We start from the raw sequence: 14,357 nt of genomic DNA, 5'->3' as shown, positions 1-14,357 counted from the left end.
CTCTAGGTGTAGGGATGCAAAACAGCTATGCAATAATTAGTCCTCTTCATCCTATTCACAGTGGTTAATGGCCGGAAGGGTCCCACATCATATGGAAAAGTCACGGCCATGCAACCATGCTGGAGTCCAGGCAACACCAGAGTTGTTCCCACTTTTTAAATCCACTCCATCAATAGCAGTCTAACTAAGTTGGTTAAAAGCATAAGAAGTGAGGTAATACAGACGGCACGAAAACAAATCATAGCTAATTCACACAAAATAACCCCCCTTATCTCTGAGCTCAACTATCAAAACCAATAAATGTTTGAGATCTGGAGGATCTGACCACCATTCAAGAATAAGCAATTTGTGACCATGCACAATACCCACGTTTAACACAGATCATGAGCTGGTGGACAAAAATAAGCTGTAACACTTCTAGAAATGCATAGCTGAAAAGCAACATCTGTCCACCACGGCTCCAAAGGTGGTGGTGGGAGCTCTCAATAAAGGTAAAGGAATTCACCAGCCTTTTGGCACACACAGCTTTAGCTTCATTAGCACTACCACCTGACACCAACTAAGGGACAGGAAGGTCCGATGCAGAATTGTGATTGCTTGAAACCTAGCTAATGCTAAAACGTTGGTCCACTGACTTGCCCTTTGGTGGTGTCATTCCACCCTTTTTACAGAGAAGGATTAACGTTACAAGGAACAACTATTTTTTACACACACATTAAGGAGGATATCGAAAATCAGGTGGCACAACAAGGTAAGGAATGAAGATTCATTAGAAAAGCAGAAAATCTACTGACTGCCCCTTAAAAACAAAGACAAGAAGATCAAGAATACCAGAAATAATCACTGAAATTAGACATAGAGTTCCACGGTGTGGTGGCATGATGTCAGCTGCAAATATCGAAAAAGCTTTTTAATGTGTAGGACTTGAAGGGCCAAGCTAATCTCTGCTGGATGTGTACCACAGCTAACTGATCTCCTGGCAGCAAACCTGCCATTGAAATCTGTGGAGATTTGTTACACACACACACATATTACATATATAGTGTTTTGCATTACTATTTGTGAAAGACTACACACATATGTGTATACACACACACACATACATCTTTACAGTCTTAACCATGTTACATATGTGCACGGGCACACATACATTTAATTATATTTTAAATATACATACACATGCATGTACATATGAAACTAAATATATGCACAAGACTATAATGTATATACTGTGTTTACACACAGTATTTATTCATTGACAGAGTTCCTACTATGGGTAAAAAGGAAAAAAAGGCTCTATTTGCATAGAATAGCTAACCCCCGTGTAATGTATCCAAAGAATGCAGACAATATGATCCCTTTTAAAATGGATGACAAAGGTTTAATCAAATCTCCTCTCACTTCCTTCTAAGAAATTGCACTTGGAGTGTCATTTCACTTAGCTTACAAGCCCAGCTCCCAGGGAAGGGGATACAGGACTGCTCTTCGATATATTTCCGAGCAGACAAGACTCCCATCAAAAAAAACCCAGCTTCATGAGAACAGAAAAGCAGAGAATAATCAAACAGGTCTTACACATGTCTCATTTCCCTGGGTCCTGTATCTTCCACCAGCAAAGATGGCATACATCTCTATTTCAAAACCACCTCACTGGCTTCAATGTAGATAGTGGGGGAGCACCATGCCCTTTAGCATCATTAGTGGGGTTAGAAAAGAGCCCTTTTTAAGCAATGTCCTTACTGTCAAACACAGACACACATGAACTTACCTGCTTGATACTTCTCTGCCCAGTAGGAAGCAAAGCTTTGGATTTGTCTGCTATTTTCTGTAAAAAATTAAAAAAAAAAAAAAAAAAAGAGGGAAAGAAGGCTGAGAAAACAGAATCCAAGTATTTACGGAAGGAATCATATGAAGCTATTTCTTCCCCTTTGCAAAGAAAAGGACATAGAGAAAACTCTTATTATTTAGAAAAAGAAAGGGACTATAACCGTATTGGAAAGTTTGGTCTTGCAGGAATTAAAAAGTCTTCAAAGCTTCCAAAATGACAAGGTTATCAAAACTGAAACACGCATTTAAGAAACGACAGCTAGGACGTGGATAAGTAGCAATTTACCACTCAGATTGGTTTCCTGACGCAACTGGGCATTCACAGACTGCAGTGGCTAATTTTGGCACTTCTGAATTGATGATTTTTTTAAGAAAACAAATCAAACCTACACATACATTTCAGATGGATTGTACTCATGAATGTAAAACAAAAAAAGGCATTGAAAAGGTGAGTGTATATGGGGGTGGAGCCCTTTACCCTGACTACTTCCAAGTTCTCAAATACCGGTTAAAATAATTTCATTTAAGGACTCCACACTTGTGGGGTTTTTTTTAAGAGGACAGAGAAATAATTAAAAATACGAGATAGCATTAGAGATAATGTACGGTTATTACATAATATGCATGATGCTGAAGTGCAATTTTATGTACTGTTATTTATTTATTTGTCTGTTTGATTATTTATTTTTTGACCACAGGCAGCAAGTGTTAGAAAATCAATCGGTAGAGTGTTTCTAATAGAGATACATTATTAAGTGCATGTTGCCAGCCAAATTTCATTACACCTGTATAATTACAATATATTCCTCCCATGTGTTGCAGGCATGGGTCAAACTCACTAACATAGTGTAAGTAAGGAACCAGAGTTCATCCAGGTTTTATTTCCATTAATCAGGATATGTGTTCATACTTGTTACGGTAGGGGAGAGAGGCAGTTTGAAGATGGGAAATTTAAATCATTATCACTACAGCGTAATCTGTTCATCGGTACAGCCTCCCCAGGGTAAAGTGGAAGAGCAAGAAGCAAATGAAGGAGCTGAAGTTCAGGTTTTGTTTGTGTTATTAAACAGCTTGATCGTGGTGACAGGTCGAAACCACAAGACATGTTTGGAAACAGGGGCACTGTGCAATCACTTCTTCTCCCCTGAAAGTGGGGACACCCCAAAATAACATCATGCCTAAGTCAGGGGAACCACTGAAAGTCCTACCAGACACACAGCTGGCAAAAGCACAATTATTTCTCTTTTTCCATTGCTGCTGAATTGTTCTGCAGTCACATGCGTGTGCATATTCCAATGTAACAATACACTGCTTGACTGATAAAGTAAGAAAGGACAGAAAAAACCTACACATAAGCAGCTCTGTGGAGATGCTCCACACTCTTGGGAGCCATGCTCGCTCACACTTAACACATTCCCAAACTCACAAAGGGAAGAGTGGAAGCAAGAGAGACCCTCACCTTCTGCACAGCTCCGTATCTCTGGATGGCATCTGACAGCTGGTTCTTCAGCCTGTCCAGCTGAAGTCGCTCTTGCTGTTTTGGAAAAAATAAAAAGAAGCCTAGTTAGCAGGTCTGTAGAGGTAAATTGAATAGTAGACTGTCTGGGACCATAGGAAATAGCCCTGGTGGGAGACACCAAATAAACAAAGTAGGCACAAAGAATATTCAAAAAAACTCAGTTTCACTGGAGCTGCCAGGTGGCTATCAGGTTTTATTTTGGGAAGGGAGCACAAGATGTTTTGATCTTTCAGGCCAAAGCAATTAAAAAAAGGCCACTTTTGATATTAAAAATAGCACTCCAGTCATGACTTCTGTGTGGTCTGCTATCTGAGCCAGACACCTTCTGGAGCAGGGATATATTGTGGGACATTCTGCTGCCCTGCTTACTCCACGCAGGGGGTTTCATTCCGATACCAGTTCTTAAAGACTGAGCAACACACACAAATAAATACCCTACTGCTATCCAAAGAACAGAATGGTCGTAGCATGGTATACTGCTTCTGCTTTCTAGAATCCAGCCTTGGATTACCTGCTGGAGAACCCCAGGTGATCCTCCTCTAAAAAGTCCTTTATACCATGACCAAGTTCATCACTTCATTTGATGGCAATGGGTGATTTACCAGACCTGACAGTTCCATCAGCCACTACAACATTCTTCCCACCTGGCCTTGCACCTGGTTGTCAGAAACCAACCAATCTCCAGTTTTCCAAAACATGTACTCAAACACCACCACCTTTCTGTCTGGAGTGTTCTCAGAATAAGACCCCAGTCTAGCCTGAGGTCATTACTCGATACTTTGCAAAATCACCGTTCTCAGATGGAGTCACCAAACCCAAACACTGTCAGGCAATGGAAATTCTCCGGGAGCTGTTCTACCCCTTTGATCTCAGACTTCAGGTGTGCAGGAGCTCACATCTCCGGGATTTATGGAGAAGAACGAACTGCAAGGAAGTGGGGTGTCAGCTTAAAAACCAAGTATCAAGCAAAACCCAATCTATGCTAAGACACTAAGCAGAAATATTCATTTTACAGCAATTTCAGCTACTTTAGGCAACCACTTAAGAATACAAAAGTAAGTTTTAAAAAGAATGGGATAAACATCTTTGATTTTTAATGGTAATATTTTCATACACAGAGTATCCCAGCCTTACAGCTCTTCATCCAAAGATTTAAAACGATTTTTAGAACAGGGCAAGTATCGTTATTCCCATTCTACATACAAAGGTCTATAAACCTTATGTTTGTTACGTATGCAAAATAAGGTAAGATTGCCACCCTGAAAAGCTGACCTAATGGGTCAGCACTCATCCTACAAAAACCTGGAATTCCAGATAGGCCTCTCTATTTAAGTCCTTTGGGGTATGTTTGAAAGGAAGCCCTAAAATAGCCACATGCTATTTTACAACAGTCTCCTGCCTTGTATCACACTGATTTACACCAGTATCTCTGCCCCTGAAATACTATCAATTTGCTCAGTTGGACATCCTGGCTCCAATAGCTCCAGCAGCACTCGGAGCTTCCAGGGAAGCCAGAGAAACTCCCACAGTGCACCTTGTTGGCACTGCAATACTGCTGGAAAATAAGAAAGAAAGAAAAAAAATTCTCCGTGTGTGTATGCAAAGCAATACACAGAATAATGGTTTGGAAAGGACTGACTGTAAACCTCTAAATTAATGGAAAGCTTTTCATGCTGTGAGAAATGTTATGGGAGGAAAGTTTGCAATTGTACCGAGATCCCCAAGAGGGACACACCAACCAGCAGCCAATACCCACCAGAACTACTTATTTTATATGAGGGACAAGAGCTACAGGCTTCATATCAAAATTTGTAGGTTTTATTACTCCAACTGCACACTGTTAGAAGAGTTAAAAAAAAATAAAATCTGTTACATTAATTGACCAGGCAGAAGAATAAGTTATTACCAATAGAGAGCAGCAAATTTATTCCTAATTAGTACTTTCACCCAAACTGAGGGAGACCCTGAAACAGGTGCGAGCTAGTCGAGGCTTTGTTGCTGAGCTCTTGATTTCCAACTCCACATGATCCAGTTTTGGAAGAAGAACTGGTTTCTGCAGCTGTTTTCCCCACTGGTCATTTATAAATGCAAGCTTTGCTTATTGTGTAACAGGAAAGGAAGTTATAACAAGACACGGAGCTCAGCAGCTTTAAAGCACCCACTGCCGCTTCTTTATTTCATTATTTCCTCCTCCATAAGACCCAGCACTCCTCCCCAACAGCATCATGAATGACACATACCCTGGATGAGCCTCTGACAACCTCAGACAGCTGCTTGATGGCTTTGGTGCTCGTCGTGATGGTTTTATTAGTCTCTTGCTGGGTTGCGTGACTACAGAAGAGAAGAGAAGATGGGAATTGTAACTGAAATTAATTCATAATGAGACACTCACAGAAATTTATCAAGCTGCGGAGCAACTGAGACAACACAACACACAGCACATGGAGCCACAGTAGGATTATGTGAGTCCAGGGTCTTGACCAGCAAGGGCAGCCAGAAGGCTGTAGGAAATATTAGCAAGGAGCTGCCCCAAACATTCTCCCTGCGATCAGCACAAAGACAATGGCTGGGTGCCTGCGTAGTCAGGGGGAGGTGATAAGATGAAAACAGGAGAGACCATCACACATGGTTGGTATTGCAAGTAAAATAGTCAAAAGAAGAGTTCCCTAGCAAAAAGAGACGGGACTGGGGAAATATCTGATGGCTTGTCCCGGAAAACTTTGGACTCAGAAGAGAAATCTGAAGAGACAGAAACTGAGTGGGACAAATCTACTTACCGAAACGGTCTACCTGCTAATGACATAATACCTGAGGAAGGCACCATGAACACGAAGGTGCAGTGCTGCTTTATGAGCACTGAAACAAGCCAGCAGGGAGCCACACCAGTCCCCTCTCCAGTCACGGCTGTCCTTCTCCGTTACACCCTACGTTCCAGTACCATTGTTTCTTGCAAGCACAGGTTGCTGGCTTTGCTCTTCGGGACCACACAAAGCAAAGGGAAGAGACATAAATGCTGCCCAAAGCTATTCATTGGCTCAACCCAGCAGTTCTCCAGCTTTATCAGGCCAACAGGGAATTTTCTGCACCCTAAGCTTCCCCAGGGAGTTCTTCACAAGGTTTTAGTCATAAAGGGGTGGTTTTCCATAATGCTTCTGTCAAAAACTCCAGAAAGACACGAGGAAGACCAGGAGAAAATGATCTTTTTTCCCCCTTGGAAGACACATTTGAGCTACAGTTGTATTGAAAAGATTCATTTGCCAGTACTGGGTTTTTTTTTTCAGAGTGGGTAGAACTTGGAGTGAATGGAAGTTCCTTGATTAATAAATGTTAAAATGTTTATTTACAGCCCCTCTGTTCTGAAGACCCATGGACCGACCTGGCTGTTCAGCTCCTTCCTGCTTCTCTGTCAGTACTGATGAAGACCAGCTCTTTCAAGACTTATGTCAACCTTTTCAGTACCTCTTTTGAGGAACAAGGGCACCCCCCCAACCAGTCTTTACCAACTGTAACCTTACACTATGTTGAGTACACTCAACAAGCAATACAACAACTGTCATTTCCACCTAGTCAGGGAAGATGGGTATAAGCACCATGAACTGCGATATTCACCCCCACAGCAAAGATTTCTTCCACTTAGGTTACACCTCTGTGCACACAGCTCAGGTGGAAAAGCTGTCTAGGATAAAAGTGCACTTAATTTTATGCATTGTACCTACCAGGTATACAAGCGATAACTTAGTGTATCTTGAAGATACCATCTCTTGGCTGCAGAACAGTAATTCAGATGTGTGTTAAGGGTTGAACAAGCACACAGAAGGCATGGACTCCTTTGGCACCACACAGGAAAGAGAAATAATCTCATAGAAGACAAGACTGGATTCAGTAGCTATTCTCAGGTCTCCTCAGTTAAATTAAGATACCATTTCTATATTCATTCATCAAAAAGCATTTTATTTATTTATGAACCGAGGACCCACTGTACCGGCTGACTAAATATATCGCTTTAAATCTGAGATGGAAGAGGTCATATCTACCACAGACACGTATACCACACTGTCATCACAAGACAGGGAGCTGGGAGTTGAATCTTTTCGCATTGCCTACCTTGAGGAGTACACAGTGAACCTGATTTCCCATCTTTTAATCAAGAAAATCTTGCCACCAAGTGCATGAATGCCCTAAGCAGCAGTTTCAGAACTGAGGCTTCAACAAGTAATTCCTCTTAATGCAATGCAAGATGCTGGGGTTGATGTCCAGATATTTTGCAGACCTCATTAAATTATCTGCCCACAGAAACAGTCAGGAATTTACATACCAGCAATTACCCATCTCCAAAATAAAACGGCTTGTTAGACTCACACATCTGATCCTTCCCAATTTGTAAAGTTAAATAAAGTCTCCTTCATTTACATTCTAATGTAAATTTTGTTAGAAGTCTTATGTAATAAATCTACACTGTGCACAAGCTTTGCACAGAACTGCTGCAAAGTAACTGGGAGCGGAGTACAAAAATAAAAAGTTCTGCCTTTCACCTCTTCATTCAAAATGCACTTTAACCAACATGCTCCTGCTTGACCTTGGCACTTCCCACCATGTTGTCAGCACAATTAACATCTTATTCTTCAGCCTCAGAGATAGGCTTAGGAATCAGACAGTAATTATATTTAATTTACATTAAATGCTATTAAGACCTTCATTAAAAAAGAGGCACTGAAACTCCACTCCCTGCAGCATTTTATTTTAATACGTAATGGTAACAAGATATGTCACCATCATTATTGTTACTGTTGTTGTTATTATCATTATTATTAATATTTGTCTCCCCATGAAAGTGTGGAAGTTAATTAAAGGGGTGCCTCTGATGAATAAAATGTGCTTCTGAAAAAGTCATTATTTTAATAGTAAGTTAAATACTCAGTCTGTGGAGATACCATGTGACTAAAATATAAATAATGCAGCAGACTGTTTTTTTCTACAGCATTACTCTGAAAATAAGCACTCTAAGAGTAAAAACAAAAAGGGCATCTCTTAGGAAGAGTCACATCTCTTGCTGTGCATTTCCGTGTGCACAAAGATTGGAAAAACAATGCACTAAATAATACAGGAGCTGCCACACTGCTGCCTAGGAGTTTCCTAAGGCTGCTATTTTCTTTACCAGAGAAGTATGGTCCACCGGTCCACCGAATCCATAATCCCCAGCACACAGCTGCCTGCAGTTTGTTCTCTGAACAATCATATCTCTAATTTATTTATCCAGTTTTAAGATGAGCGCAGTAAAGTGGCAGATGCGATGACGGCTGCTTCCCTTCTCCGCAGGGACAGAACGAAGGAGCTTAACTACTGTTTGCACCATTTCTTTGAGACACTTTGATGAATGACCAAGGCAACAAAAAAATAATCAGACCCTAAATGCAACAGCAAAGACCAAGAAGGGTAAGACTTCTCTCTGCCTCACCGTGCCTGCTGCCACTCACAATAATCCCAAAGAGGTTTGTTTTCTAGTTCCAGCAGGAGAAAGGCATTTCCATTTATAATACAGGGTATATCTTACTTTACTTTCATCTGATAGCTAATGTAAGAGCAATAATAAGCTTCTCAGGTGCAGATCAAAGACACCTTTACTGTACTGGCTTCAGCATCATTAGATTTATATTCCCTTTGGCACAGTGCAACTGCATAGCACTGGAGTAGTTCTATGCATTTAAGAGCCGGGTGGTCAAGTAGGTTTGGCTACAGTTAAGCCAGGTAGCTCAGCATAACGTAAGCTGCATACTTGTCTGCTGCACAGCCACAACGCTTACTGCCGTTTTCTTGTACAAAAAGGGGAAAATCATAGTATGCAGAGCAGAGCACTGAGCTGCATGATCTGTGGCTTAAGTAGAAATAGGTTGAGTATCTGCATTAATATATATTCCATTGTTGTTGGAGACATAAATATGTAAGTGTGCATCCAGTATGCACAAGGAAACTGCTCACACTGTAAGATTTTAGCCAATTTCTTCCCTGTCTTACAGCTGGATTTTGTGAAGCACTGGTGTCTGTGGGAGCTGATGATAGGCCTCAGCAAACTATAAATACATGTATATAAAACTTCATGCACTGAATGCAAGGGACAGCCATGGAGTAGCAAGGGGTACTAAGTCTCTGTGGCTTCTGTTCCTCTTTCTCCACTTAATCCAGGTGCTTAACTTCAGAGCAAAACCAGCAGAGGTCCTTCATGGTCTGTGGAGAGGGGCACCTCCAAAGGTGCTGCAGAGGTAACCCACCACTTTTGGGTGTCTCCTACACAGCCAGGAAAATCCTACAGCAGAGCTAATGATATTTCAGAAACAGATGATCCAGGCCGATGTGTTCAACAGTTGCATTAGCAAACACTTACCTATAGGATGGAAATTTATGCTGCATTAGACCACTATAACTTACTGCCCATAGACAGCCCCACACTTCATCCTCTAGGGCTGCCAGCTCTGCCTGTGCCTGACTAAGGCAGTGGGCATCTCTCCTCTATAAGTATTTATTGCAGATGTAAACAAAGCAGAAAGATGAGCTAGGAGGAAAAGTTTCACCAAGATGCCCTACAGAATCTTTACTGTATCATTACAGTCACCAAAGGAAGAAAAGCTAATTCTACTTGTACTTGTTCCAAACTGAAAATCACAGCTCTAACTATTATTTTTTTTTGTTTCCCCCTGCCCCCTTTTGTCTTTAGGTCCTGGTTGTGCACATTGAGGAATCATTTACAACAGAGCAAAATAAGGGCTCAAATTCTTATCTGTCAGCAAACCCCTTTGCATAGATGTAAATCATCCAGCACAGTAAAAGTCAGGAGAAAAACAAACTGCTACTTCCAAGTTTCGAGACACAAAATATTATACCGTAAAAGCATCATAGATGTCCAGTTTTCCTGCCACTTGAAAGTATTAGAAGCGGTGCTATTTTTCTCTAGGGGGATTAGGGCATGTTCTGTGGTCGTGGAGGGAAAGAAGGGGAGGAATTTCAAATCCACCTGGCACAGGTGCTGCGTCATCTCTAGAGACAGGCACAGCTATAGGCTGCAGCTATAGCAGCTATGCTGTTCAGTGGTTCTGGATTCAACATACGAATTGCAGTCAGATAGCAGTCCCTCACAAATTTCATCACAGAAATGCAAACCTTAGCAAAATTTTCCACGCTATTTTCAATATCTATCAGGCACATTTTTTTTTTTCTCTCCATTGCTTCTTAAAAATAAATAATAAAAAATTAAGAAGCAGTTATTAATAAAATAAGAACACTCGACACCTGCAAAATGCGACCAGTCTTTGCAGCTAGTTATTTATTGACCTACTACCAGCAATTCAAGTTTGTGTTTTTCAACTAAATTATCTCCAGGACAGCATGTAAGACCCCCTCTTAACCCCACATCACCTACAGATTAGTTCAGCATCGCCTCAGACTCCATCTGTCAAGTCATTACTGACAGCTCAGAGAGCACTCAAAACAGGACCCCACGGGAAGCAGCTTAACAATGTCATTGCCATTAGTCACCTCTCAAGTTATTTTTCCTTCTCCCACCCATACTATTCCTAAGTAAGTTTTAATTTTACAAGTTTCACTTTATTTCCTAATGAAAGAGCCCCTTGGATCCTTTGCAAACGCCTTGCCAGCACTGAGCTATATTACACCTCCTCTCCCTCATTATCCAGTAAGCCTCTTAGCTTATCAGAGACAGAAATTAATTTAATTCATCATAATTTCATTTTGATGAACCCTGGTGCCTACTGATCATGACAGTAATTTTTTCCCCCCTCCAGGTGCTGATAAACTGCTTATTTCTTTGTAACTATTCTTGCAACTCAGGTAGTACAGAAGCAGACCATCTTCCTGCACCAGATTTCTGCAAAAAAACCCAGCAGGTCCTTCCCTTTGCAGCCCGAGGACCTCAGCTGCCCTCTGGCAGCTCTTCATATTTGCCAGCGTTCCTGGTATTGCCCCCATAATCCTTTTAGCGCCCTAAGATAAATGGCATCAAACCGTGACTATTCTGATTGCTTTGCCTGTGCTTTCTAACTCTGTCGTGCCTTTCACATTTCTGCATTAACGAGTGGACCACGGCTTAACATCTGTCACGGAAAGGTTACCGGGATGTATCCCTGCAGCAATTCTCAGAGGCACAACCAAAGGTGTCGGTAATAACACCAGAAAGCAGCTAAGCAACGTACAACCTGCAGGTAGTTGTTACCACCCCTTTCTTCCAGTAATTTACTGCAGCTCTTTGCTGAAGCTGGGATCAGAGCTGCCTTTCCAGGTTTTTCAGAAACATGATGCTTACCTAAGGCTGAGGGTTGCTGCATTTAGGGCTCTGTAGCGGGAGTTAGTGGAGCCAGTCAACTTGCAGGGGGAGGTGGGGAGAACTACACACTTTGAGTCCTGCATGTAGTCCACGAACACAGAAAATACTTTATACACCATAAAAGAGCATTAGAACCCATCTCCTTTCCTGGAAATTTGCAGACATGGATGCTGTCTTACGTTTTTAACCTATAAATCCCTTTGGAAACACTATGGATGTGGACTCCAAAATATGCAAACTTTCTCTTAGAACTTGCCTGTTGCAGAACACGGGCTGGAAGCTACAGACACAAAATGCAATAAACAATACACCAAATCACAAGGACTTTGTGCAGATAAAAAAGACTGGTGTATCTGCTGAAATACATTTTCAGAATTTATACTCCTGTAGAAATCAGCTCCTGCATTTCAGGGCAGGACCAGAAACAAAAGAAGCCCGTGTCTCCCTATTTATGAATTTACCAGCCATAAAACCCTCTATGGCAAGAGCTTACTGAGCGTGGGACCGAGCCAGGGACATGCACAGGCTCAGCTTGTCACTGCTGGAGATGGCAGGCAGTCCTACCTATTGTAATGTTAATCCCAGTGGCTACATCCCAATTCTAACCAGCAGCCCTATACAGCTGTGGGGCCACGGGTGGTGTTAAGAGCAGCACTTCACACTACGTCAGGTTTTCTGTCGTTGCTGGATGTCTGTGTTTTTAAATAATATGATGGGTTGCCATGATATCAATCATACAGCAGTGCATCCCCCTCACTGTATGCACCAGTTCTAGCTGATGAAGCAAACTGGATAGACTTGATGAGTGAGTGTGGGTGCACGGGTGTGCAAGAACATGTCATACACACACGTATGTAGGGAAGACAGGGACAAATGGACAGGAGATAAATTGCACTGCAGATTAATTTAGCCTATTATCCTTCCCACACTCGCTCTCTTGGTTTTAGCATTTAAAGCGCGTTTAATACTCGGTATGGCACTGTGAAAAGTAAAGATGAAGGGCACTTTACTGATGTGAATGAGTGATCGATTGCTTTAGCTCTCCTTGAGAAACTATGCTGAAACCATCATTAATAAAAGAGCCAGCACTTTGTACCTTGGAGTATGGAAAGTTTTCGTGAAAGGAGATGTAGATCTTTTGAGGCTTTATTCTAATTTTAAAAGTTGTTTTTGCTGTTTCATGTGTTTTCTTGCCACCAAATTTTTAGGTGGAAAGAGCATCCAGAGCAAACATCTGCAAAAAAGGGAATAAATCACACAAATTTCTGAGATGTAGACGTTTTCACCCTGGAAAATACATTTCATTTAAAAATAAAGCCAACTTTGCTTAAAACCAGGCAATTTTAATTGAAAAATGAATCCATTTCATTCAAACGACTGTGAGGTGTTTTGTTATTTTGTGAAGTGTGCAAGAAATCAAAGACAAACAAACAGCTTGAGACACCTTTCAGCTTGCTGTTATTATTTGTGTATTTCTACTTAGGGGTATTAAAGCACAAACACTCCTATGTGTATACTTAAATTAAGTGATGTGCCTAAACCCAGTTCCTCTATCAGGATTTAAGTGAGAATGAAAAGGCATTAGCAGCAATTGTACCACTGAAATTGTCAATGTGTAGCAAACAGGCTGTCTTATAAAGCAGTGAAATATGTCCACCCTTTGACTAGCGAGAAATCTAAAAGAAAGGCAACAACCAAGCAATTCTTTTGCAGTCTGAAGTGCAAAAACAGGTGGTTTATCATCTCTGAGAAGTTCAGTTTCAAGACTCGACAGACAAACATCCAGAAAGCACTGTGGCAGGGCACAAACATGAAGACTTTGTTCAACCATGGCAGGAATCCAGATCTACGGGTTTCAGAAGGCAGCATGTCGGCAAAGGAAACGCATCTGAGGAGGTTACGCTGACCCCCTACTCCACTGCAGATGACAAATGAAGGAATGTCACCATAAAGGTCATAGACCAGCTTGGAGGAAGGTATGATACACGCTGATCTCCTTAACGGGCAATGTGAAGACACTGTTCCAAAAGAACAGCACCAACATCCAGTGGGACATCAGGTCTGTTAGAAATACACCTTTTAGGCACTGAAGAAAGCCTTTATTAACCTTCACATTGAAGTTAATAAATGTTGCACTGTAAATACCAATTAGTTAAGCTGTCTGGACAATGCAAATGGACTGGCATTTACAACAGATGTTGCAGACATGCAAAATCCACTAATGGTGAAGTATCACACAAAGGAACTGAAACTCCTATTTGATTTGCTTCAGTACCGTCACTGGCAGAGGCAGTGGCATACCTTTTGGCTTCCAAGACAGATGTGTACGAACCCCACAGCATGGGCTTCTCCTGACATCTCTTTCATTTCCATCTGGGAACTCCATTCAGATGGGACATGATGATTTTGGGTTTAGTCACAAGTCTACTTGAAACATGGCTGCTCTGTAGAGTCCATGAGCAATGCAACTATACCATTCTAAATAGATAAGCATCTTTTTGACCTCATGGGTATCATACAGTACACACACACATACTTTTCTGTCCACAAAGACACGATTTTAATATGGTTCTTTTATGTGCTGAAACATGCTCACGTTCCCCAATCAGAGCCTAGAACCCCTGTGCCACTCTCCCACACCTCACCTCCCTGGTCTCAACCATCACTCCTATGTGTCCT

The 14,357-nt window shown here is 41.5% G+C and overlaps 1 protein-coding gene across 7 annotated transcripts in view; it reads right to left on the bottom strand.

Annotated features, from left to right (window-relative positions):
* Positions 1–14,357, bottom strand: part of TSNARE1 (t-SNARE domain containing 1) — a 507,873-nt gene that overhangs the window by 270,235 nt on the left and 223,281 nt on the right. For all 7 annotated transcript variants that reach the window (XM_056332139.1, XM_056332138.1, XM_056332137.1 and 4 more), the window contains 3 exons: positions 5,587–5,677; positions 3,287–3,361; positions 1,769–1,825 (listed from right to left, as the gene is read on the bottom strand). In XM_056332139.1, the coding sequence (XP_056188114.1) occupies positions 1,769–1,825; positions 3,287–3,361; positions 5,587–5,677 (223 nt within the window). The remainder of the gene's footprint in view (positions 1–1,768; positions 1,826–3,286; positions 3,362–5,586; positions 5,678–14,357) is intronic.

Source organism: Falco biarmicus, chromosome 3 (genome assembly GCF_023638135.1).
Source record: "Falco biarmicus isolate bFalBia1 chromosome 3, bFalBia1.pri, whole genome shotgun sequence".
NCBI lineage: Eukaryota > Metazoa > Chordata > Aves > Falconiformes > Falconidae > Falco > Falco biarmicus.
The sequence above is the reverse complement of the archived record's forward strand: the minus strand, read 5'-3'. Positions and strand labels throughout refer to the sequence as shown.